The following is a 26,722-nucleotide window of genomic DNA, read 5'->3' on the forward strand; positions in this document are numbered from 1 at the left end:
TGCAAGAAAATGATTAAGAAATTAAATATTCAGGATCTGTCACTTTAGTATGCTTTAAGTATGTGTGCTCAACATACAACAACAAGCTCAATGCTCAACTAAAAATCAATTCCAGATGAAATTATAATGGTTTGTTGCCATATGAAATGATATAAAGCAAACATAAAACATATGATTATACAGTACTGTATATAGCCTGTAAATTTAAAATATGTTTTTGTCTCTGCTCTGGTCCAGATCCACAGGCACACACTCGGCACTCAACCTCAAATTATGCAACACGCGTTTAGAAGTAATTGTTTATTCAGAGACATGAACATGAAATTGCCTCAAACTCTCAGAGGAGTTTGTTGGATGCTTATCTAATAACATATGAAAGATCTGTTTTATCAAGTGATTCAAAACAGAGGAGCAGATTCAATATGCGCATGTTTAATTTCCAAAACATATTTCATAAGCAAACACCAGGAATGGAGGATATTGCTGAGCAACACAGGAAATGCCGCCTGAGTCAGAACCATTTCCTGCACGTTGATCCTGATGATCAACACCTCAAGGGACCCAAAGCAAAACTCTGTTTGCTTAGTGTAGCACCCCCTCTGCTGGACGCATGTGACAATGACATCAAGAACAAAGAATTACGCTTTTGAAACGACTATGAGGATCCAGGTTTGTGGTGCAATGCAGCAGATGCACTGTCAAATGCAAATAGGCCTCCATTCCCACCGTGTCAACAACTCCAACCTAGCATTTTTTGTGCATTTGACAAAAGTTAGTGCAGGTCTGCTTACCTTTTTGCATTGATGTCGTGTTTCTCCTTGCATCCATTGTAAAAATGAATGGTGATTGCGCTAAACCACGAGTGGAGATAGCAGGTAACAAAATGGACTTGTTTGTTCAATTTCACACTTGATGGATGGACAGAAACTCCCAACTATACATAGTTTGTACATACAAACAATTAAAGAGCACGCGTTCCAAAATATATCCTCTTTAGGTCATATATGGAGTATTGAAACATATACTGAATTGCAAAATCTTTTGTAGCTGTTCCAAACAAAACAAAACAAAAAATTTGTGTTACACATTACAACTAAAACCACATCTGACCACCTTTGGCCATCAGGACCTGCTCATTCAAAAGGTGAACAACACACACAGACACACACACACACAAATGCAGTAACGCACGACAGATCATGATTTTTGCGGGTATTAAAGGAAGATGTGTTCTTTGACGTTTCCGTGGTAACAAACAACAATGAACTGATTGTCATCAGCGGCAAACAACAGTCTCAGTCAGGTAAAGGTTCAAAATAAAGACGCTCAAGCGGCAAGAGGACTCATCGATGAATTTAAGATGACTCATTGTGAAATATTCAAGAAGAAAAAGTGAAATGAGGAAAAGAACAAAATCAGGAAAATGTTGCTGCTCACCAGATTGACGAAAACTGTGAGGGTAATTGTATTACCCCTGGCAAGGGTGAAAGTGCAAGTTGCATTGCTTTCCTTATAAAGCGAGGACTCCTTGTACAGTCCGCATGCATCGGGGCCAAATGCTGTTGTGTGTGTGTGTGTGTGTGTGTGTGTGTGTGTGTGTGCATGCGTGTATATGATTTTCACAGTCATGGCCCAACCTGAAAATGAATTTGACACCAACCAGTGTGCATGTTTTGGGGGATATGGGATGAAATTGGAATATGTCAGAAATCAGGTCTGCCCATAAATCGCACGTTTTTTTCAAAGTTTTTGCCAGACCCACTTTTAGGTCCAGGATTTCTGGTAAACTTACACAAGAACCAGGGTCCCACACAAAAAAGTAAAAAAAAAAACAAAAAAAAAACAACAACAAAAAACAGCACTACTTAGGGGAACTGATTTTCGGCCATTTCAATCGGTCTGCCTTGCAGACACTAAAACTAATATTATTATATAAAAACTGCCCATATGGGTCATCAATGCTACAGCAGTTCAGGCAAAAACAAAAACAACTCAACACAGAGTAGTAGTCCTTGTCACAGGCTACCTCACCATCGTCCCATATGTTTAACAATCATCATACATGCTTCAAACACACCATGATGGCCAAACAATCACTCAAGATGCAGTCTTCAGCAATGTGCTAGTGTCACCGCTGCAGTATGTCCAAATGAGTGACACGCTCAGAAGGGGGTGGTGGGTGTGGTAGGTTGAGGATGTGTGTGTGTGTGGGTGTGTTTAAGAAGACCCGTCGCTCCAGTGTGTGGTCCATTCCTTTTTATGAACGCCAGATTTCTCTGTCTGGAACTGTGGCCGCTCCTGGCGAGGGATCTTCACCGCGTGGTACTGAGGCAGTTTGTCTTTGAGATGGGCCCGTTGGAAGAAACCACACTGGGGACACAGTCACAAAGGAAACAGGATGAAATACACACAATTAACAGACTCAATAATAATAATAATAATAATGCATTTTATTTAAAAGCGCCTTTCATGCCACCCAAGGACACTGTACAGACAATAAGAAAATACAATGTAAAAATTAGTAAACGAGATATTATATAAAAACAGGACATAAAATCATAAAATCATAAAAACATAGGAAATGGAAGAGCTATGTGTTGTAGGCAATCCTGAACAGGTGTGTTTTTAGACGGGACTTGAAAGTGGAAAGAGGTGTGCAGTTTTGGAGGTCCGGAGGTAGGTTGTTCCAGAGCTTTGGAGCAGCGTGACTGAAGGCTCTGGCTCCCATGGTGCTCAGTCGGGCAGGGGGCACTGACAGGCGGAGGGAGGACGAGGATCTGAGGGAGCGAGAGGGGATATGCACCTGGAGAAGGTCGGATAGGTAAGGAGGGGCCAGGTTGTGGATGGCCATATATGTATATAGAAGCAGTTTGTAATTGATGCGATGTTGAACAGGGAGCCAGTGAAGCTGTTGGAGAACGGGGGTGATGTGCTGCTGGGAAGATGTTTTTGTGATGATGCGAGCAGAGGCGTTTTGGACCAGCTGGATTTTATGAAGGGACTTTTGAGGTAGGCCGAAGAGGAGAGCGTTGCAGTAATCAAGGCGGGATGTGACAAGACTGTGGACAAGAATAGCAGTGGTGCGGGGGGTGAGGGAAGGGCGAAGTCTGGTAATATTGCGGAGGTGGAAATAAGCAGTGCGGGTGATGGTGTTGATATGCGAGTGGAAGGTGAGCATGCTATCCAGGATGACACCCAGACTCTTAACCTGGGGGGAGAGGGACACTAGGGAGCTGTCAATGTTGAAGGAAAAACTGTTTACTTTGGATAAAGTGGATTTGGTGCCAAGAAGGAGGACTTCAGTTTTATTAGTATTTAATTTAAGAAAGTTTGTTGTGAACCATGTTTTGAGTTCGGAGAGGCAAGAGGTGAGGGAGGGGGGTGGGAGTATGGAGTTTGGCTTGCAGGAGAGGTAGAGCTGGGTGTCATCAGCAAAGCAGTGAAAGTGGATATTAAATTTGCGGAGGATATGGCCAAGAGGCAGGAGGTAGATGATGAAGAGAAGGGGACCTAGGACAGATCCCTGTGGTACACCTGTGGTGACTGGGGAGGGCTTTGAGGTGAAGGATTTGAGCTGGACAAACTGAGTGCGGCCAGTGAGGTAGGAGTGGAACCAACTGAGAGGAGTGTGGGAGAGACCAATGGAGGAGAGTCTATTGAGGAGGATAGGGTGAGAGATTGTGTCAAAGGCAGCGCTCAAGTCTAAGAGGATGAGGATGGAGACTAAACCGGAATCAGATGCTATGAGGAGATCATTCACAATACGGATTAGGGCAGTCTCTGTGCTGTGGCGGGGGCGGAAACCGTCAATGAGCTGACGTGTTATTTCGCAGAGTGGCAGTTAAGGGAAGTTGGTTTTCCACGTCATTTAAAAAAATCTCCATTCCGAACGAGCCACACTGACCAACAATGGAAGAGAATTAAATTTTACTCTGGTGGAAATGGCAAATAGCATTTTTTTTTAATTAGCAGAGAGGTGATGATTGTGGAGTATAATACTGCAGCGTCCAATGTACGGTATCCTGAGCATGTGTGTTTATATACGGTACAATACAACAGCGTTCAGAGAAAAGTCAAAGCAAGTGTGCAAGCTTGCATTAGCATGTGTTTGTCATTTCGAGCTGCTAATCCTTTAATCTTACATGGAGACACGAAAACAGACTGCTGCAGCAAAGTGGAGACTATGGAGCACAACACTGCAGTGTCTGGCATGCTGTGCATCACTCCACATGTTGCCTATTTACAAATCACACACCTCCATCTTCCTCTTCCCTTACTCGACCACCTCACTGTATTTCCTCCTGCCAGAGCACCCCCTACAGGCCCCTGCTATCACTGCCACAGTCCCCCTCCTGCTGTCATCTACCCCATTCAATCCATCATCAAAGCCAGACTCCTCCGCCTCTACAATATCCATCTATCCATTTTCTAATCCGCTTATCCTCACAAGGGTCGCGGGAATGCTGTAGCCTATCCCAGCTGACTTCAGGCAGTAGGCGGCATACAACCTAAACAGATTGCCAGTCAATCATAGGGCATATTATTATTATTTTCCTAAAGCAACAGTGGAAGTTGGCTTCTCTGTTTATTTTTGTCCTCTGTCTCATGTTAAAATAATGTGATGGCAAGCAACCAGACTCTTGCAGCAAAGTTGAGACTGTGGAGTATAATACTGCAGTGACTAGAAAATAAAGGTGTGTTTATTTTTTGTCATTTCTAGACACAACGTGTAAACTTGTAGTCCCCATAGACTAATTTTGGAGGAGTCTGTTTTTCACGCCACATTGTACACATCAGTATGAATGAAAGACATGAACAAAAAACTGAAAATAGAGGAGGCTGTGGGCAGAGAAGACCTGCTGCTTTAAAAACTAGTGACTGTGGCGTATAATACTGCGGCATCCAAGTAACCGCATTAAACGCATCGATTGGAACAAGACAGAATAACAAACAATGACAATGGAGGAGACCGAGGAAAGCAGAATTTCATCCAAGAGGAGACTCTGGGCAGAAAATGGAGAAAATGGAATACTTATTGTTATTCCACACACTAACATGTCAACGTGCTCTGAGGAAACACTCCAAGCACCCGTTGGTTGTGTTACATACCCACACAATGACACGTGGAAGTAAAACAATAATTTAGTTGTGATGCGTGTGTGACAAGCCAAGCAAGTGTGTGGCACAAGTGCAGACAATCCACTGCGACACACAGCATGGCAAGCGTCTCGAAAGCTGGCGGCTGAAGCTGGACGTGTGGTGTTCACAGGATGAAATAAATTTACAGTAAAAAAAAAAAGAAAAAATAGTTAGTCTTTAAGTATTTTTAAATAGGATTCAAATGTGGATTCAAATGCGGATGCATGTATTACATTGTGGATTAACTATTTAAAATGTATTTTAATGTAATTTTATACATATACAAAACGATTAATTGGCAAATTCATACAGTTGAAATAATAACAGTAATATAATGACAGTTTGGGGTTCTTTTTTTCATTTTCATTTCTCCACACCTCATCTGAATAATTGAAGTTATTCAGAAATTTAAAAAAAAGAGGATTAAACTTTCGATTCACATGTGGATCTTTATATTAAATTGTGCACAAATTAAATAATTGTCATATGACCTGAAATAACTTGATTTGTGATTTCTGGTATTTATCAGGGCTCCAGACTGCTCCAGAATGAGAAATTTAAACTTTCATCTAGTCGCGTCTGTTCATGCAGTAAATTTGCTGTTTAAAAAAAAAAAAAGATTTTTTTTTTAACCCTTTCAGGCACAGCGATTACTACAGTGGAAAGTTTATCATGTTTTCAGGTTACATAAAGGGGTTAAAATTTAAGAAACACATTTAATAACTATGAAGTCAATAAGGTCATTGTTTATTGATAGATGCTGCAAAAAATAGGATTATAATTTGAATTCGGCTCCATGTATTAAATTCTGCATTCATTCATGATTGAGAAACAGCACTGCATCAAACCGAGAGCTGTTTCAAATATTTGTCTTACCACAAAGTAAAGAATATACTATTTTAGAGGTGAGAATGTTTGATACATCACTTAATATCTTTATTGATGTCATCCTTGTGAACACCAGGCCACCGTACACGCCGGCGGACGTGAGCTAAAAGCAACCGTGTGGCGGCCATCTTTACCGCTTTGAGGGAGACAGATGGAGGGGAGAGAGCGGACCCGACTGAAATGTATTCTCATTACAGTTCCGAGGCCTGCTTCTCCACCTCCGAGGGCTGGACGCCCAAATGGGCGCGGTAATACTCCGTGTCATAGTGTTGGCGCCTCTCGCTGCGCTTGAAGAAGCCACACTGAGGTTCGAAAGAAGGAGGTGAAAGAGAACAAGGAAAAAGTTCAGCAGTGAAAAGAGGACAAACTGTCACGTTTTCACCAACCAACCAACCAAAATGTTTTGTAACTATCAAAACCATCAAATGATCTTTTGGACACTCTTCAGCTGCAAATTTGATAAAGTGGAATGACGGCTTTGAATAGTTATGAGGGAAGTATATGATGATGTCATTACCCGCCACAGTATGCAGACCAGCAGGGTGAGCAGAAGGATGCCTGCCAGGATGGCGATGAGAATGATCCACCAGGGGATTGAGTATTGATCCACTAGACCGGGCTCGGGATAGATCATCACCGGAACCTATACACAACATAAAGACCAACTCGGATTGGACATCTCGGTCAGAGGTGATAATTCTGAAAAGAGCCAGCAACATCGAAATGGGACACCCTGTGGGTTTTTTTCTTTTTTGGGGGGGTGCTTAAACGTACATAACATTAACCCTTTCATGCACCAATAATGATAACCTGTAACCTTATACATGTGAACATGATAGGCTGTCCACTGGAGTAACCGCTGTCCCTGAAAGGGTTAAGGATTTAAATTAAAGTTTTAATGTGTCATTCACCCCCAAAGACATATTTTCATGTCTCTTCAGAATCCACACATTCTTTCTTTATTTTTTTTGCAAGATCCCCCCCCCCCCCTCCCCACCCATGTCGGTTTGTGTGTACATAAAACTTCTTGGTGCAGTATTTATTTGAACCGATGCATGATTATAGACGTTACCTGTGCTGCAGCATCCCTGAGGAGCAGATGTTTGATGGTGGATTTGACGGTGATTTCTGCTCTGACCAGCAGCTCCAGAGCGCTAACAGTCGGGAACTCCTGCAAACACATGGCAGGTGGGGGGCACTCGTATCATGAAAGAGCGAAGTGCCGAATTGATACGGGTTCTTGGCTGCCAAAACATCCCTGTAACTTGTACCTCGATGAAAGTGCTGTTCCACAGCCTGCCATGGATCTTGAGCACCGCCTGTCCGGAGAACCTGTGGAGGGGGCACTGCAAGAGCACGCAATGTGCTGACCCCAGGAGACAATCCTGTCGCACCAACAAAAAATAAATAAAATCAATAATCGCACGGCGCATTCTACAAACACTTAAAAGTCACCCAAATTGGGGTGAGATAGTCCAAGGTCCAGCATCGTATTTTTTGTGTGCTGTAATGATTTACAGTATTCTTCCTCTCACCAGCTTGAGTGACTTGCGTCTCTCGGAAGCAGCCACAGCCGGAGCGGTTCGTTTCACGCTGCCACTGCTCGTCTCTTGGCCTTCGAGATCCAGGTGGGAGCGGCGAACTCGCCCAGCCTGGTGACAAGCCGAGCAGACAAACAACACGAACACGAAAGCTTTCATGACATGACCAAACCTTTAAGTAGGAGTTTAGTTTGTCCTGTGCAGAAGTCCATTTTAATGAACAGTTTGGCAAATAGTGAGCGAATCTACAAAAAGATGATGCGACCTGTTTATGGAATTGATGTTCTCAGTCAAACTAAACATAAATAAATATAATCATTTTTGGTGCATTTAAATTGAATTTCCCCCTGGCTTAATCCAACATATAATAGAAAACTAGTCACAGTGTTAAAATCTTTTAAGCAATAAATATTTGAACACAAAGGGGAAAATGGCTCAACACAGACAGACAATATCACAATACGCTAAGTCATATATTCTTTATCCCCTGCCAAAAACAACAACATAATATTATTGAAATGTATTAAGCCACGGAGATAACAAGAACATAATGGGGCCGATTCTTGGTTTGACTGTATGACTGTATTTTATTTTCCTGCCACCTGGTGGCTAAGGCGGGCAAAGCAGAAGGAGCCGCACAAAGAATTGAATTGAACTGAGGGATAAAATCATTTTGCACAAATTTGAATTATTAACGTTACATTTTAATGTTATACTTTTGTTCAATGTGTTTTGAAAGTACAACTTTATAAAGAACGCCATCCATTGAACCATTTTCTATTGCGCTTGTCCTCATTAGGATTGTGGGTGAGCTGCAGCCTCGCCCAGTTGGCTTTGTGTGAAAGGTGGGATACACCCCTGAATGGTTGCCAGCCAATCGCGAGGCATGTAATCGCCTCTTTCTCTCTTATCACACTCACCGTTTGATTGACAAGCTGCGCAGGTGAGGGACCATGCAGACTCAAAGGGTTCATCGCTTCCGCCGGAGTACAGTGGGATGCCAAATTGCCATCGAAGTTCATGCTGACTGGGTACAGGAGCCACTTGCCATTGGCTAGCTCATAGGGCCACATAATATTGAGGAAAGCGGAGCCAAGCGTTTGCAGAGCTTGTCCGGGATTGGCCACCTGGTTGAGGGGGGTGGGGGGGGGGGGGGACATGTCATCTCAGCAAATCTTTTAATCACACACCATAGGACAGTAATAGAACTGTTCTGTACATTTGAACTAACTTGTCAAAATTGACATTTTTGAAATCTTTCAAACTGAAATTGCAACGTCGCTGATGTAACAGCCAATCAAAAATGTGCATGAGGTTTCACCCACAATTTTTTTTTCAACTTAAGTGAGCCATTCAAATGCACTACATGCCGTATGCATTACACATAAACACTTTCCCCTTTTGTGGCGACCCTCTTCTTTCTTGACAATCGCACCATGACTTTATGGTTCAATAACAGTAATACAGTAGCCTACAATATACTGTGTGTGAAGCCTGATAACCCGATACACAAAGTCACAGCTTTCACATCATATGCAGATGATTGAAAATCACATCACACCAGCCAGACTTCAGGCGGACGTGGTCTATATTTTCAGACCACGTCTTAAAGTGGAAATGCCGACGTTCCTCACCACAAACTCAAAGTCCACCGGGCTGCCGACGTCCTCCAGACTGCTCATGGCGCTCTCACCCTTAACAGCACCGCTGAAGAATAGCTGGTGAGGACGAGCCAGCCTGCAGTAACACACAATCACATCAGCAGTAGGGACAGCTTGGCACACGCAAACATACCTTGGCATAGCTGAAACATGTTCATTGAGTTTATTTCAGCAAATAATAATGCAATATTCTTTCTCTATGGTTACCTGACACCATTCTACCCACAATATTATCTTTATAAAAGCAGTTGATTTTTGTTCCGTATCATCTCTTGTGTTGGATCTCATGAAACTGAAAGGGTGTACCTAATATTGTAGCCGGTGAGTGGACAGTAAAATGTTACTTACCCACTGACAGACAGAGGGAGCTCTATTACAACTTTGGCCACTGCCGTGATTGGTGCCAGGTCAGGCTGCTCGCTGATGCTGTGGACCAATCATGAATACAAATCATAAAATAATTATCGCCGTCAGTGTACTGTGTCGCCATTTTGAAAACGTATCAAGAGTCCAAAAAAGGTACTTGCGTAGTCAGCTGGAGCTCGGCGGTCAACTCAGTGGTTTCAATGGTGATGTTCGCCGTGCTCAAGTTGATGGTGAATTTTAACTAAAAAAATTATTCGAACAGATGGATTCTTATTAGATGATACATTATTAATACATATTTATTCTACATTAGGAGTTTGTGTGGATATAATGGTATTGTTCTGTTGAATGAGATGTTTTTAAACTCTTTATTATTATTATTATTATTATTATTATTATTACTACAAAAATATTTTTAAATAATATATAATACTCAAAGTGAATATTGCATGTCATCACATTGAAAGACATTTTGGAACAAATCTACAATAAAACCACTATTATACTATTCTAATATACAGTACATTACGACAACAAAAATACAGGGTGTATGTTTATTCCTTTATTTATTTTTATTGCTAGTTAATTAGTCAGTCAGTCATACAGTTAGTTAATTAGTTATTTTACAAAACTGAACTTGAATGATTGAAAGTATTTTCCTTTTTTTCCCTTCCAGCTAACCAGAAATCACTTCAATCATATTGAGCAGTGATTTAAATTTATATATACAGTATATATAGTACTAACTTTTAACCATTTTGCAGAATTTTTCAGCCCCCAAGGGAACACTCATGAAAGACATTAAATTTACTTGTTAATTAAAGACAATCATAATCACATATTCAATCCAAATGGGGGCTCACCTTGGTGTTTCTTTTCACGGGATTCCCCAGGTCACATTCCACGTCGGAGCCATTCTGGTTGGCTTGACACCTCATCTAAAAGCAAGTCAACAAAATCAGCAAAAGTTTGAAAAAATATCGAAACATACCGCATCATGTTGAACGTGTGTTGTGACGGCTGCCCAAAGCACCTGAGCAGGCACCCTGGAGCCAGCGTAGGACAGCGTTTTCGGAAAAGAGACCAGCAGCTGAGCGGCGTGGGCGTCATCGCCGTCCTCCTCGGGGCGTAATGGGTCAGAGGGCATGTTGGTGACGGTGATCTCCAACACCACCACGCGCTGGTCCGACAAGGAGAACACCTGCACGTCGTCCTCGTCCCTGAGACGCACAGTCAGGGTGAAGATTAACGGCAACTTGGACCGAGCAAAGACGGCTCCAGAGTGGCAAGGCCCATTCATATTTGGGCTACCAGTTGCTAGGTAGCAGTCAACACCATCCACACTATCTACTCTCACGCATGCATGTTTTGTACCGACACACTAACCTTGGCAGGGGGGTGAACAGGTCAGAGGTGAGAGGCCGCGTTCCAAAGCGGTAGCTCAGCTTCATGTTGCTCTGGCATATTTTGTCCTGGCCGCATCCCTCGCGCAGGAAGTTCACCTTCAAGTAGGGAAGAAGCCACGGTGGTGAGTAGATAGTGAAAGTGCAAATTCAATAAATCACTCCAGACCTGTACTGCTCCAAGTATGACTTTTAATAGTAAATTGATTGCGTAGAGTGGTCGTAGTAAATTAATAAAGCTGACAGACCTCCGAGTGCAGCGTGTTGGAAGGTGACACGTTGAGCACAGGACCCAGTTTCTCCAGCCTGTTGGCTGAGTGTCTGCGCGGGGGCACGGGTTTGATGGTGTGGGTGATGGCCAATGAGATTGGCCGCAGTTTGTCCCTGATGTTCTCCTGCATGGAGGGAGGAGTTCGTAAATGTTTCGAAATCACAATGACAGCACTAGTGGTCACTGCAAATGTTGCGACGATTATCCGTGTCATCAACTGTCATTGTAACAGGGCCCTTTAGCTTCAATCGTTGACTCGATGACTGATTGAATAAAGGTTGAAATGAAAACCCTTCACACTCCCATTCATACCATTACTGAGTGGGAACTGAACATGGATTAGAAAACTGATGGATGGTTGACTCTTTTCAAATGGCCGACATACACATAATACTATGAAATGTTGCGTTGTGCTAACCAGCATGCCGGTCCTCAAGTTAAATCTTACTGACATGAAGTTGGAAAGTAGCGGTGGTGCATGCCGGGTGTTTCTGACGATGCAGATCCACCTCCTCCGTCTGCATGTACTCTGGCTCCAGGGAGCTCCGGCCCAAGAAGTTTACACGGTGGGGGAGGCCCAGCTTCCTGCGCTCCGAATCGGCTTCAAAGCGTACCACCAGGGCTTGAAGGCGCATGGTGCGCAGCGAGGGGGAGGGATTTACATGCGGTAAGGGTATCAGGATTAACATTATCAGTTAGACACTTGATTTTTTTACTCACTTATATGTGGTGAGTAGTGCACTGGGTGGGCTGCATAGACAAAGCAGGCCTTGACCTCGATGCTAAAATGGAAGAGTGGCAGGGGAGATCAAACAGATCAGCAAACACACGAGAAGCTAAAGTTATATTATTGCTCCGAAATACTCTTACCAAACTCCATCTCGGCCCTTACAGTTAGGCTGGGCCAGATCAATGTATTGTGGGTCAATAGATATTTCCCGAATCACGTGAATGACTGGGTGAGACCTTTGCGGACAAAAAGGAACGATAAGAGGAATGTGAAAAGAAGACTCGCCAAATTCGCTTTTTGTACCTGAAGAGCACCACTGAATTATTAAGCGAGCCCACGGCGAGGTCTGGATAGTGGTTCTCATCCACATCCAAGCCACCTGAGATGGAGTATCCAAAACGCCTCACTTCAAAGTCTCGGCCATCCAGCACCTAAATAGTCACAGGGAATACACAATGACCTGTTTACTTCCACTCCTTAAAAAAAAATTTTTTTTACATCTTTGAAAAAAATAAAATTCTCACCTGAGCGGGTTTGGTTTCAATTCCTGCATCCGAGCCTCGATAGATGAACACCTTGCCGTCCCCGTCGAACGGAGCTCCAACAGCGATGTCTGGACCAGGGTTATAACAGTTATGAGTTTTTCATTCGAGTTATTTTTTTCCTTTCATTTTGACTTTTGCTTTTTAAATTCAGTTGGTTTTATTTAGTTTTTACAGCAGGAGGTTATTTTTGGAACGTAACCCCCGTGATAAATGAGGAACCACGGAATAGCAAAAATTAAATAAATACATTTTAAGCGTGTGTATGATATTAATTGACAAAGATGAACGCCGAGGATATTGTCACTATAATTATATTTAGTTTTGGTTCATTTTATAAACATAGCATGTCATTTCAGATAATTGCATTGTTTTAAAATATTTTTTTGTTTTTATCTTATTTCTTTTTTTTTTAAGTTTAGTTTTTTGTTTTTTTTCTTTGGTTAGCTTACATTGACTAATATTCGTGGTCTGCACTTCCCTTTATGCAAGTCACTGTTTTTCTGGGGATTTTTTTTCAAGTATAAAGATGGGTTCTCAAACTTTTTGGGTTCAGGGAACTTTGCAGGGGGACATTTTTCCAAGGACCCCCTCAGAAATCCAACAGCAATTAAACATAACTACCACATACGACTCCAAAATGCTCTTGTCTGTAAAAAGGGGCCTGTTTTTGAGTAATCGTAATTGTACAATAACAAATTTATAGGTATAGAGAAAAAAAAACTTGTAAAGTTGTAAACATACAGTTATATAGGTTAGGTAGCAGTAATTGTTTTAATATGTTTCACGCAGTTTTGACAAACATTTCACGAAAGGACTCTGGCATGTGTCGCGTCTTGACACAAATAAAAAAGTCAAGCCAGTTAGAAGGAAATTATTGAACGCATACAACTCTTGATTCAGTTTTAAAAGGACACTTGGTCATTTGCAGGAACGCAATGTTTTATGCTGTGATAAAAAAATTTAAAAAACAGTCATGCTTGTCTGAAAATACAAGAGCGTAAATTCAACATAAGACTCTGAATGCATTTCTGCGTACCCCGACGACGTTTGACTCTCACCTCCATATCCGTCCTGGTCCAGATCGCCGATGTTGTTGACCGTCATGCCAAACATGGAGTCATACGTCCCATTGAGACGGATGGGCCGGGCCTGATCGTCCCAGTGACCGAAGGGGTTCAGGTATACGTAGACAGCACCGCCGATCTCTGCCTTACGGTCAAAGAAATTGGGCGCTCCCACAATCAGGTCAGTCCAGCTAAGGAGAGGAACAATTATTAAATAACCCTTCAAGACACGGTTATGGAGTAGCATTGATCACCTAGTTTCCATCAAGGAGTTTGGTTCATTTTGGTTCCATACTTGAATCTCAGTCTGGGTTTGTTTTTCAAGGCTTTTGTGTAGAACCTCACTGTCATATTGTCATGCTATGACACTTTTGTCATGCTTTATTGTTCTCAGATAGTCACCTGTATTTATTTAGCATCAGAGTTTTCCACATCCCAGCCTTAAACTTCCTGAAATGAACCGTCACATTTGGTGGAAATTGAAGTACGGAAGAGACCCGCATCTACTCTCTCTCCTCACCCATCATTGTTGAGATCAGTGGTCGCCACGGAGTAGCCGAAGGAAGATGCCAGCTCCTCTCCCCAGAAAATGTGCTCGGGCACCAGCCGGTAAACGTTGTCCTTGCGTAGCAGCACCACGGCCCCCGTGTGATTTGCCCGTGGTGCACCCGCCACAAAGGTCAACTCCCCAAGGCTCATTATTCCCATGGCCGAGTCGACAGAGAAGCCTGGCCAAGGAGGCGAAAGGGGGGTAGTTAGACTCAGGCCTTAGTAGTATTGACCATGGGGGGGCTGCTCTATTCTCATCTTCTGACTAATGAAATGTATGCCTAAAGTGACTATTGATTTTATGCCCAACCCCAGATGGGGCTTGCAAGTGCTCGTCGGTCCGCCAGTATGTGGGGTGATCTATGGAGCTTTTCAGCTCATGTCTCGTGAGGTCTGCATCGCTTATTTTTAGTGAAGGCATGTAAACCTTGTGACGAGACATTAACCAGATTTACAGCCTTGAGCAAGGATTCCTAAACTGAGGCGAGTACTCTCTGGGGCATTTGTGACATTAATGGTCTAATGATGACACATATGGACCCCCCCCCCCCCCCCGTTGCATGCCCCCCATAATTATGGGCTTTGTTTTGTTGACGGGGTGCTCCAACTTTTGCTCCAACTGTGGCGCACCCACATGGTGGATGGGCTACAGTGACAATACAATAATAACTCAATTAGTTTTGTGTGTGTGTGTGTGTGTGTGTGTGTGTGTGTATACAGTGTAGAAGTACGATTGTAGCAGGTGTCAAAGAGTAAGTGTGGTGTGTTTGGGTCAAAACAACAACAACAACAACAACAAAAACAGATCATTAACTATCTAAACAGAAGCAGGCACATGCATTTGTTGCAACATGCTAGGGGAGTGAGTGACAAAAGTGGGGATGGTCTGCCTCACACTTAACATGTGGTTTAGAAAAACAAAAAAAAGGAGGCGACAAGGCCAGGACAAACATCGAGCAGCTCTAAAGACAGCAGGTGAAGAATGTCTGCAGTGTAAAACATAAAAGCGGGGTCAGAGGGGCCACTTTGGCCACACATAGTGTTTACAAGTTCAAACACAAATTATCGGTAATAGAAACTAGATCCACTTGGGAGACGGTAAGCAATAATAATCAAATAAGATACAAATAAAACATTGTTTCTGATATTTTAGTCAAAGCGGTTTTTCTGAGCATATAGTATTTAATTGCACATATACTGTAATTGTTACATTTCCAAATGATTCACTATATTTTTTTTACAAAAAATGCTTTTTTTTTTTAAATTCCAAACATGTTCAGTTTAGGTCATTTTACTCTCAGAATTGTTTAAAAAAAAACATTCCAATTTATTTAAATTCTTCACGATTAACTTTTCTTACTAAACTCTCCTAAGAACAGACTTTGTTCCTCGGGGATGCAGTTGTGTCATTTCATCTTGTTAGGATCAATGGAGGTCATGTGAGTTATTTAAAAAAAAAAATCAAGGCTAAAATGTCACATGGGAATTAGTGTTGTCAAGGGAACGGCAAAATAAGGAGTGGGGCGAAAGGATGAACAGGCCTGGAAGGTATGTGAATTAAGAGATTTACGGGAGATCCACGCAGTCACTGAGACGAGAGAACGCCGCAATCCAATGTTAACGATGAAAAGGTCCCGTTAAGTCAACAATGGGTCATTAAGCTTAAACACGACATAGGCAAAAAATACCTCAAAAGAAGGTGATGCACTTAAAAAACACCCGATAGATCAACCCTTGTTAGTAAGCACACTAAAAAAAGACAACACAGATTTGGAAAACGCAGACTTGAGATGACAAAGACCTACAGACACAAGAGACAAACTCACTGTGGCTCCAAGAGACAACCACCCAGTGATGGTGGAATGCAGCCAATGCTGTTGAACCCTCCTGATTCAAATGATCAGGATCATGATTAGGCTTCTGCAGAGCTTACTGATGAGCTGATCATTTGAATCAGTTGTGTTGGAGGAAGGAAATATCCAAAACAGGAAAGATGATCGCCCTCGAGAATAGAGTGTTGCCCACACCCGGTGTAGTGGTTCATTCATGTGACTTCAGCATTGAACATGGGCTTCATTTTCTCAACTTCGTCTGGATAGATCGAATCAGACATGATGAGTGGAATAGAAATGAACGAATGGATGGTTACAACTTTGATTTTTTTGGGGGTGGTTGTCTCTTAACAGTAAAAGGGACAAAGTCCAACACAGATCAAAATCCGGACTGCAGAGAGGATTAACACCAAGAAGAAGAAAATTGATTTTAGGGCTACTTCTATGTCAGAAAAGGCCAATCAGGTCCAAAGAACAACACATCACACCTACAAACCTAAGTAGCTATTATGCGTTACATCCTCAAAGGCTGTGGGCTTCTTGGAGGGCTCCAGAGTTTTGTACAGCAGTGCGTCTTCAACTGGGCTAGCCATGAACAAGAGCCCTATGGCCCAAGACAGGAAAGGAAAGGAGGTAGAGGGACCAGTGCAGGTAGGGTGACAGGGTGGTGAAATGTGAGGGAGGTAAGGCGGGTGATGGAGAGGTAGGGTGAAAAAGAAAGGGGGAGAGGAGGGTGCAGGTGAGACAAGCTGTGATCGATTGATGCTGTGTTTGGTGGGTGGGTGGGTGGCAGCAGTTTTCTCTTGCAGAAACCTCCTCGGCTCGAGTGACAGCACTCCGGGTTCAGAGTGTACCCTGACGTCTCAAGGCCGTCATCGGATCATTTGGAACCAAATATAATTTCCAGTCCAGAAATTCCAGACACCAAATCCCAGCCATGAATGAGTTGAAAATCTCAAGGTTTCTGGCCATGAATAACCCCGCAGGAATAGATGGGGTCACTGCTCGAGTTGCAGCCTGGGGCTATATCTGAGAGCTGGTGGGGGTACAGTCTGAGCCCTGGTCGCCGTTCTCCACCAGACCCTCGCTTCCGCTCCAGCAGTGAGCAGGGAGGGCGACTCCTACCCAGGTAACTGTGGTAGGGCACAGGGATGAGCCGGGCATTAAGCTGTTTCTGATCCGCCACCTCGTAGGGTCCGTCATCATAGAAACCAAGGTCGAGCAGCATCTGATTAAGCAGCTGCACGCGCATTTCACCTGAAATGGAAACGTGTGAGGCCACAACATAGCCATAAGAAACATTTGTACCCTCCCAACACACTGGTGGTATAACCATCTTGACGACGACACTTCAGACAAGCACAAAATGGAACATACTTTGACTTGTACTATTCTGCAGTATTCGTCCTCTGTGCTGCTGCTCTGGGTCCAATTATAAGATCGTATCATCAGTCAATTTATTTTTGATCATGTGATTCTGTTAAATAGTGGAAAGCTGACCATAGACTGTGTGTTAGAATGGGGCGTACAGAGAATGATGGCTATCTGGCAACTGGCCATATAGCCAGATGGATATCCAGTCAGAAATTCTGGGGTGATCTTGTAACAGTTCAATCAAAATTACGACTAGATGAAAGTAGCGTATCGGGCGTCTGTCATCATAAGTGCATTGGAATCGGCTCCTGCTCACCTTGTAACCCTGAATATGATAAGTAGTAGAAAAAGGGTGGCTGGATGGATCTGATTCTGAAGACCCTCGTCACAATCAAACTACTGTATATGAGATCACTTCGTAGCTGTGAGGAAAATCATTTGCAGATGGTGTGAGATAGAAAAAGAAATCAGGGACATGGAGAAGACCTCAGAGATGTGCCCTGAGACTTTTTCCTTACCTGCGCAAAGTGAATGCACGTAATGCTAAAATTGCGAGAACGGTCCTTGGATGGAAGACTGAGGACAAGTTTACTTTCCAGTTGGCATTTTGTGGGTCAAGAAAACCCAACCATTTTATATTTACTACAGCAAGAACTTTGGTTTGATGGGAGACTTCTGACATTTCCTCTTTGCAATTGGCAGATGGTTTGTCATCCGCATGACTAATTGTCATCAACATTTATTAACAGCACTGAAAATTTTGAAATAAGTTGTCAGTTTACCATCTTGACCATTTCCTGTAAGTTTTTTTCTCGTGTACATTTACCGACTAAACAAGGAGAAAGAGTCTGCAAAAGTTCAATTTCAACGCGTTCATAGCGGCATCTTCATTCCTACAGGCCACCGTACCTTTCCAGTTGTACGTGCCCGGGGCCCCAAACAGGATGAAGTTGTTGTCTGGGGTGAAACTGACGGAAAGACCCTGCTGACAGAAGCCAAACTGCTCGTGACCCTGCGGCCGACCCTCACAGAACTTCCATTCTCCTCCGTCTAGGTCGTCTCGCTCCGTCAGGTCTTCACTCAGGACGTAGCAGCGTCCAATGGGATCGCGCGTCTCGGAGGGTTGGTGCACACGCTGCCTGAGCTCGTACAGGTGAGCGCAGGTCTGCGGAGAGATAGTAACCAACCTTTGTGCTATGACAGAACATGGTTTTTAAATCAAGAGATCCTGACATGACCTTGCTTATTTGACATTAAAGTTGTACTTGACTTGACTTGACTTACCACCACCTTCCCTCCAATGCCTTGGCTCTTGACAGTAACTCCCAGCCACTGGTTGTCTTTGTTCTCTTTATTTAGACTCACTGAAGGAGAAGAATAGGAAACAAGATGAAAAATGAGTCCCGGATCTGGTCCTAGTGGCAAGGTGGCCCATATGCCTCAAATTTCTAAAACATGCCCCTTTAGGTTAATGGAACCAGGAATGTTATTTGTTACTTTGATATTGTTTCACTCTATCAAATGTGACTCAATGGAATTATGTGCACACTTGAAAATGAATCAAAACTTACCTTCACCATCAATGTCCACCCTCTCACAGTCATATTCCTCAGGCGTGATAGGACACTTGAACAAAGCACCCGGTCGACTACCGCGCAACAAACCCTGGCCGGCAGCCTGTGGCGCCCCCACCAGGATCCTAAAGCAACACAAATTTAAGAGTCACTATGATGGATGATCTCAGGATGAATTGATCCACGTATCGAGGATGAATCCAATCGACAAATGTTGGTCAGTCTACAGATCAGTCATTAGACGTAGCACCACCAGTAAATGTGTGAGATCTAAGGATTATTCAAGGAATCATTGACACTGATATTTTGACCTCTGTTTGATTGTGTACGGTACATTTAATACTCCAATCCCGAACAGAATCACGTCAGTCACAGGACAACATGCAGAAACTAAAAGTGCAACCTGCACTAGTAGGAGATAGAAAACATGGTTTCACATTATCTTGACTGCGGTACAGCTCTGCGTGGGCTCTATCTCGTTTGCTTTGGTTCTCAACACTCGGCCAACACGATGTGAAGGCGAGCAAAAGCCTTTATTCTCACTGAGCTGGGTGCTGATATTTGGGGGGGTGGCAGAGGCGCTGCCCTCTGCCTTATTAGGAGCGCAGATTCTTAGGCTTGCCGGCTATTTTAAAAACTGAATGTTGGGCCACATTCCAGCCAACGCTGTCAGCCATGGCGGATGCATGGAAGCAAGTCGTCAAGACACAGATGGGAAGTGTGGGGGTGGGGGGGGGGGAGTAGGGAAAGTAATGAGGGAAAGTTAAAATAGGACAAGTAAAAATAGTTAGCCTCAAGGATCATCTTTTGTTTTCGGCTTAGTCAAGCATGTGTGACTAAATTGCTCTCTTCGGTCAGAATATGGTTCCGTAGTAAATGAGTAAATTTAAAATGTAACAGTTAATGAACAATTCATTTTGATCTGACATTTCACAAACTACATTTATGTTGAGTTTCCACAGTAATTTGTTACGATGATAGCATTAGCAAGTTAGCCTTTCACGGTAGTTTTGGTAAGCAATAGAGTTTCAGTGGGCTGAACAGTTAACGCTTTAATGTCCATGTGTCCATGTGTCAACAATTGTGTACAACGAATGAAGATCATTGCAGCAGCCGTACTACTTATTTTTTTCCGACCGAATCCGCCTGAAGGAGGCATCTATTTTTATGTGCCTAACATTGATATAATTCCACAATTCCATGTAGGGCAGCCTTTCGCACACCGTTATTCTTCAATGTTCAACTATGAGTTAAAGTCTCGTTGTCATTTTCAATTGCCAGCTCATCTTTCAGCAAACCCACGACATGCACTACGAAGCTTTGTGAGATTTATCTGTGTGTGTGTGTGTGTGTGTGCGCGCGCACATGTGTGTGTATTAGTGGTGTAACATAAATACAATTAACCCCACTCCCACCACCACACACACACACACACACACACATTGTTGACATGGCCACACTGTACTGTAGACTGCCGTCATGAGACCCTGAGATCATATTCGGCAGTTGGGTTTTATTTGGAAAAAACAGCATTAACTGTCCACATTACATAGCAGAAAATTCAGCATATGACAATTAATCCACTAAGGGATTAGATAAATACCTGCGCTAGGTACCCATTCTTATGGAATCGTGCAGACAAGCTGAATGCTCACTCATTTCGCCTGAAAGTAGTTCATGCACAGGTCAAACTAACCAAAAATGGCCATATCCTTTGTCTGCTCACTGACAGAGTGTGATGTGTTCCTTTTTTTTGTTGCCCGGATAACAGCAAAAATGACATTTCTCATCATTTTTCATAATATGACGACTACCAGTATTTTCTACCTAGTCATTAGTAGTTGTTGGTGTTTATAAATAAAAGCTGGTTGGCAATCACCCATTGATAACAGTCCTCTCATTGGCTGAGGTGGGGTTTTTTTCAACATTTTCAAAATAAAACTTCACAATTAAAGTTATGTCCAAACATGAATTATTTTCCATTTACAGAACAGTAATCATTTATTCTACAAAAAAATTGAAATGTGAGAATGCATAATGGCAAATCTAAAATTGTATTTCAAAAAAAATCATGTTGTTTTTTTTTACTGTACGAGAGTAAAGTGTCATTGCACATCCACTACAGTAGGTGACATAAAACAGAACATTTGTGACATCTGGTGTGGCATACACACCGAGTCAACATTGTTGTTATGCTATAGAACAGTACCACAGGTATCAACTGAACAGCTGCTAATAATGCTTTGTTATCATTTACCAGATTGGAAGACAAACACTGTGCACCGATAACAAGATTTGTCACCTAAATTAAATTGGTGTTAAACCGATGAAGACCAGACTATGACCAAACATATTCATTGACCCTAACCCTTACGCACCCAGTGCAGTCCAAGGAGTCACATCTGTGCACACAACAGAGTTCAACATCACTTGCCTTTGCATACATACTCTAAATGTACCTATAATTATGATTTTGCTCAAATGGACGGACACAGGGAATGGTTATATATATCGTAAACATTTAACCCAGGGTCCAATAATAATGAGGGGAGCTCAGAGGTGCCTGTGTTGAGCACATTTGTCCATCGGTGTTAAGTAGCAACCAGTTCTTTCACTAAAAGTCAGCTGGGGATGAGGATAAGTGGCAGAAAATGGCTGGATGGGTACCTTATTTCTATCAGCACAAACTCTCCGATATCTTTTCCAACCATAATATTCCACGATTGAACCGTGGACAACCATCCGATTTTGTGAAACATTAGTTGCACACTCAACATTTTCTCCAGGATTTCAGATTGATGAACCACCAAATCTCTTCTCCCACACTTAACATGTTGGGTGGACAACATACTTTGGAAGGCAGCTTTGGAGAATCAGCAGGGGGGCGAGGGACTCATCCTCTTATTGTCCCGAGCTAAGACTGTGACCTCTGATCTGGATACACAAACACACATTTGCAAAAGGCCAACACGGGCAGCCGCGCAGACATTACTATGTGCCTGAATCTTTCTCCACACGTGTGCATAGCTGACAGCTAAAATCTACCTACCCTAACTGTCTAAACGAGGGCTTAGTATCCGGACCACCGCCTGTCTTTAAAACGATCGTTTTCGGGGAAATCTCGCTATGGAAAGCAACAGCTGAGAATGAGGTGCTCTGAATCATGATTTGTGCCACCATGAGCCAAAGAAGGAGAGCATAGCTAATGCATAAAAAAAAGTGGGGAAAGAGAGTGACAGAGACAGCTGGCAGTCCATGCGAAAACCCCTTCGGGACGCTGCGGTTCAGTGCCAGGGGAGGTGATTCAACACAATGATTTGTTTCAAAGGAAGTTTTAGAAAGAAAAAAAAAAAACAATTGAGCCACCTGCAAAATTCCCTCTGAAATTGTGTCTCATGATCCAGATATTGATTGCAGTACCATTGGGAAACTTTGTTGAGATTTGAAGACAAACAGTTCCAGAAATGATGGATGCCAGCCCTCCATTTTCTAGACTCCTTTACCTGCTCGGAGTTATGGGTGAGCTGGTGTCTATCTAAGCTGTTGGGGCAAAGGTCAAATACCCTGCCTAACCTGGTGGTGTAAAATTCAGAGTGAAAAAATTTGAATCGTTTTGTTTTTAAGTAAATAGGATTTTTTTTTCACTGCATTCACTTTATATTACAGCCCTAATATGTGCCATGCTAAAATCGTTTGCTTTTTTCGGTACCGCATGAGACAAGTGAGCCGTCCTTGTGTCACATACATCTTGAACTAGCCTCTCACCCCTCACCAGCTGGCCCTCTATTGATCAACATGCGAATGACGATTTCCAACGCGCAACTAATTGGCCCTTTAGGAACATATTCACATCTGTTCTGGAAGATCCATTGCCATTCTCCTCCTTATTAATCAATTGATCCATCCATTTACAAGTTTACCTACTGGGACTGTAAAATATACTGGTAGGCAAGTCCTGGGCATACGATGGATGACAGCTATCCATCTATATATTTTTGATCCACAGTAAGAGAAAAAAATTCCAAAAGGAACATTTATTCTTACTTGGACTGCAAGACAAACCCGTCAAATAAAATGGTTTAATATCCTGGTTGATTCGTGACAGCTACTGTATCGAGATGCTATCATCTGATTGATTCAACCGCAAGCATGCGCGCACACACACGCGCGCGCACGCCTTTAATCAAAAGGTGAGGTGGCTTATTCATCCCCACGGCTCCTGTTTGTGTTCGACCCTCCCCCACGTTAGGAGAACATGACTGCCAGGGTCGACCTCTTGCTTTCTCCTCAAACAACCTTCATGACACTTGAATAATTAAACACTAAAAACAAACGTGTCTCGACGTGGAAAGGATGCCGTGTTTTCCTGCTCTCAGTGCGGCTGAAGTTGTGTTTTTCTTGCTGACGGTGCACATTGTCCCCGCTCTCACTCGGCTAATATTCCTGAAAGCTTTCAGGCCTGGCACCAACGCTTCCCGCCGAGCTTTTGTCCGGGTCATGGCAGACCGGTGGATTGCTAAATGGACAGCCAGCGAAGGCTGTTCATGGTGGGAGTCTAATAAATCCTTACTCCTTGTAGGTAAGCAGTGAGAAAAACGGGGGACTTGGATGCGCTGCCAAGGCTTTCACGTGAATGGGCTGCAGGAGATTTAATGACAAGAGTTACTGTAGACAGATCATGAATTGAGTTTGGCGATGGGGGAGAAAGTGGGAGAGGCCATTCTTAACCCATGACGGAGGAAGGCTAAGAGGTGAGGGGCCTTCTTTTATTGTGCCTTTGTGATGCAAATCAACAAGTCCGTTTTGTGTGTGACAGAATGGTGCAGGGACATTGTGACATACATTTAAAGGGATGTCAAACTCATTCTAATCACAGGCCATATTGTAGTTATGGTTTCCTTCGGAGGGCTGTTATGACTCTAACACCATATAAATGTATAATGGCCTCATCAATTGAATATAGAAGTTAATATAGTTTTAATTCCTTCTGTCATTTTTCTCCAACAATTTATAACCCCACTGTCATCCGTCGGGATGATGCCGAGAGTTGGAAATGACTTCCTTGAATACAAAAGCTGACCTAAAGGGTTCAGAGGATAAAGAGGAAGAGCAATAGATGTCTTTGAAGGCCGCATAGGCGAAACAGCACTGATGATTTGTGAGCCGCAGAAAGACACTGCATTACCCGTGCTGGATTTTCAACTAAACACTGAGGCAGGAAAAAGGATGTAGCACTTCCATTGGATTGGGTCCAGCATATAAACTGATGTGGTGGCAGTGCGCCAAACACATCGACGAAGAAGGCTACATGCTTTGGCAACATGGATGGATAACACCAGTAAAACGTGAGTGCTTCATACAGAGTGGAAGTGCTTGATTGCATTAAATGAAAGCAAGACTGCCACACCACTGCAGTTGGAACATTACAGCTACATGACTTTCATCAATTACGTTAAACACAGGGGCAGTTTGGTGGCTTCGTGATTAGCACGTCTGCCGCACAGTTCTGAGATTTGGGCCTTCCGTTGAGGAGTTTGCGTGATTTCACCAAGTACCTGGAGGTGTGAATGGGATGCGGTATCTGCAGACGATGCACCATTTTTATTTTAAATGGAATAAATTATTTATTGGTTACTTTTAATTTATCCAATCTTTATTTTTAATTTTTGCTCTCGTTTTCCTGGACGATCTACAGTACGTCCCTACACTCACCCATAGTCACAAGATGTGGTTCATGACCGATACAAGTGGCTGAAATGAGTTTCCTCCACAGGGTGCCTGGGCACTCCCTGAGAGATACCGGTAGGTTGAGAAGAGTCGAGCCACTGCTCCTCCACATTGAAAAGAGCCACATGAGGAGGCTCAGGCATCTAGTCAGATTGCCTCCTAGATGCTTCTGCACACGTCCGATGGGGAGGACGCCACTGAGAATACTCAAATCACGCTGGCAAATGTCTCCTGGCTGGCCTAGGAAGATCTCGTGATTCCTCAGGAAGAGCTGGATGAAGTGGATGGGGGTAGGGAAGTCTGGGCTATAAAATGTTATCATTTTTTAAATTGTGATTTCTTTTTTTTTCCAATTACAGGTATATATTTTTTCATTTTAAAATATTGTCATTTTTATTTTATATTTAAATATTTATTGTGTATTTTAAAATATGCATTGACGTGATTTTAAGATATGTGTATTTTATTTGTAATTATTTTGATCTTTTGTTTTTTTCATTCATTTTCCATTTTTATTTTAAATTTGAAGTTATAATCAGTATTTTTACTTTAAATTAATTTTTATTTTTATCTGAATATTTTAAAATATATCTTCAACTGTATTTATTTTTATTTTTTGTTTTGTTTATTGTAGTGGCTGTATTTTGTTCACAAATGTTTTCAATTTGATATAGTTCTTCATTTGCAAATATATTTTACTTTATCTTTGTTTTCATTTTTTAAGAAGATGAATTTTATTCCTATTTCCTTAATCGGCACCTTCCTTTGTGAAAATGAGACTCTTGATCCAGTTTGTGTTGAAAATCAGAAAAGGTCCGATGTTGAATTTGCTGTTGTGAGTGACAGCTGGGGGCTTGAACACGAGGAGTTTCCTGTCTTCCCCATGTGCTCAACTATTAGTGGAAGCACTTGTCATTTCAGTATAAATAGCAGATGCACACATAACTCCCACTCGAATGCCCCCGTCGTCTGTCTGACAGTAGTGGCAGCAGCAGCAGATTGTTAAACTGCTTTGAGATGCCAGCAGCCCTCCGCATCCAAGTCCAAGTAACAGAAGCAAGTGCTTGTGCGCACACTGAATAGATTGTGTGTGGCGCGGCACAAAGACACTACAGTAGCTCACTGCACCAACCGCAAGAAGCCGGGCATCAGCGTGGGCTTCAAGATGCCTTCTGCTGATGGCCGTCTTTCACAAAGCTGCTTTGATTTTTAGAAACCGTCTTTGTGCCTCCAATTAATGATGCTCCCGTCTGCACGGAAACTAAGAACACCTTATTTTCACTTCACCAGTGACGGGGTGTGTACACGTGAGGCCACAGCATTTGATGCTTAGGATTTGCAGTTTTATAAGCATATGTGTGCGAACGCCTAATCTAGGAGTTCTGTGTTTTCCAGACTTTTTTCTTCATTGGTGTACAGGATGTATTCAAGGGACTGGCACTATTTCAGGAAATACAGTCTATCTAATAAAGGATTGGTTGGTTTTCTGTGAGGTTGTAAGTTTTTCGTAACTTTGTGTTACTGCTTACATCAGGGCCAAGTAGGTACTGGGAGTTTCTGTGAAAAAAAATCTTGCTATGTGACACTGACTTTTCAATGCTCATTCATGCTATCTGCAAGTCTGGAGTGCAACAGCACTGATCTGGCAGGACTTTTCGAGTGTCAGACAGGAATGTTTCGGGTTGTATTGGATCGTATGAACAGAATGAAGTGTCTGGAACTTCAAAGGAGTTATCATCATATCACAATCAGCAATTGCAATGCAGTGCAGTGTGACCTCAGGCAAGAGTCACACACAAAAAGCTCTGCCGCATTCAAAGAGCAGATGCATCACTATAGCATCTGATTACAACAGTTCGGGGCAAGATGTCTCATCATGGCACATTTTAGAATGCGTCATCTGAACCGCTTAATGGAAATGTATTATTCATACAGGAGAGTCAGTTTCCTTGCATTTGTTTGATGAATAATAAAGGTTGCTTTCAGGATCAAATCTATTCAGCTGATGCTGAGGTTGTGATATTGATATCTTCATTTCTGGGAATTGGACCCATAATG

The 26,722-nt window shown here is 42.7% G+C and overlaps 1 protein-coding gene across 1 annotated transcript in view; it reads right to left on the reverse strand.

Moving 5' to 3' along the window:
- Window positions 1-285: 285 nt before the first annotated feature.
- The window catches only part of itga7 (integrin, alpha 7), a 30,902-nt gene continuing 4,465 nt past the window's right edge, over window positions 286-26,722 (reverse strand). The window contains exons 2-25 of the mRNA XM_086118518.1: window positions 18,935-19,062; window positions 18,648-18,727; window positions 18,273-18,528; window positions 17,115-17,246; window positions 14,129-14,336; window positions 13,603-13,799; window positions 12,524-12,612; window positions 12,303-12,430; window positions 12,140-12,235; window positions 11,990-12,051; window positions 11,722-11,891; window positions 11,247-11,393; window positions 10,982-11,097; window positions 10,629-10,815; window positions 10,459-10,533; window positions 9,757-9,836; window positions 9,578-9,655; window positions 9,203-9,305; window positions 8,489-8,695; window positions 7,563-7,679; window positions 7,299-7,412; window positions 7,100-7,198; window positions 6,545-6,670; window positions 286-2,370 (exon numbers count right to left, since the gene is read on the reverse strand). Of these exons, the coding sequence (XP_085974644.1) occupies window positions 2,218-2,370; window positions 6,545-6,670; window positions 7,100-7,198; window positions 7,299-7,412; window positions 7,563-7,679; window positions 8,489-8,695; window positions 9,203-9,305; window positions 9,578-9,655; window positions 9,757-9,836; window positions 10,459-10,533; window positions 10,629-10,815; window positions 10,982-11,097; window positions 11,247-11,393; window positions 11,722-11,891; window positions 11,990-12,051; window positions 12,140-12,235; window positions 12,303-12,430; window positions 12,524-12,612; window positions 13,603-13,799; window positions 14,129-14,336; window positions 17,115-17,246; window positions 18,273-18,528; window positions 18,648-18,727; window positions 18,935-19,062 (3,148 nt within the window). The 3' untranslated portion in view covers window positions 286-2,217. The remainder of the gene's footprint in view (window positions 2,371-6,544; window positions 6,671-7,099; window positions 7,199-7,298; window positions 7,413-7,562; window positions 7,680-8,488; window positions 8,696-9,202; window positions 9,306-9,577; window positions 9,656-9,756; window positions 9,837-10,458; window positions 10,534-10,628; window positions 10,816-10,981; window positions 11,098-11,246; window positions 11,394-11,721; window positions 11,892-11,989; window positions 12,052-12,139; window positions 12,236-12,302; window positions 12,431-12,523; window positions 12,613-13,602; window positions 13,800-14,128; window positions 14,337-17,114; window positions 17,247-18,272; window positions 18,529-18,647; window positions 18,728-18,934; window positions 19,063-26,722) is intronic.

This window comes from Hippocampus guttulatus, chromosome 8 (assembly GCF_054856545.1).
Source record: "Hippocampus guttulatus isolate MCC_2025c chromosome 8, RoL_Hgut_1.0, whole genome shotgun sequence".
Lineage (NCBI taxonomy): Eukaryota > Metazoa > Chordata > Actinopteri > Syngnathiformes > Syngnathidae > Hippocampus > Hippocampus guttulatus.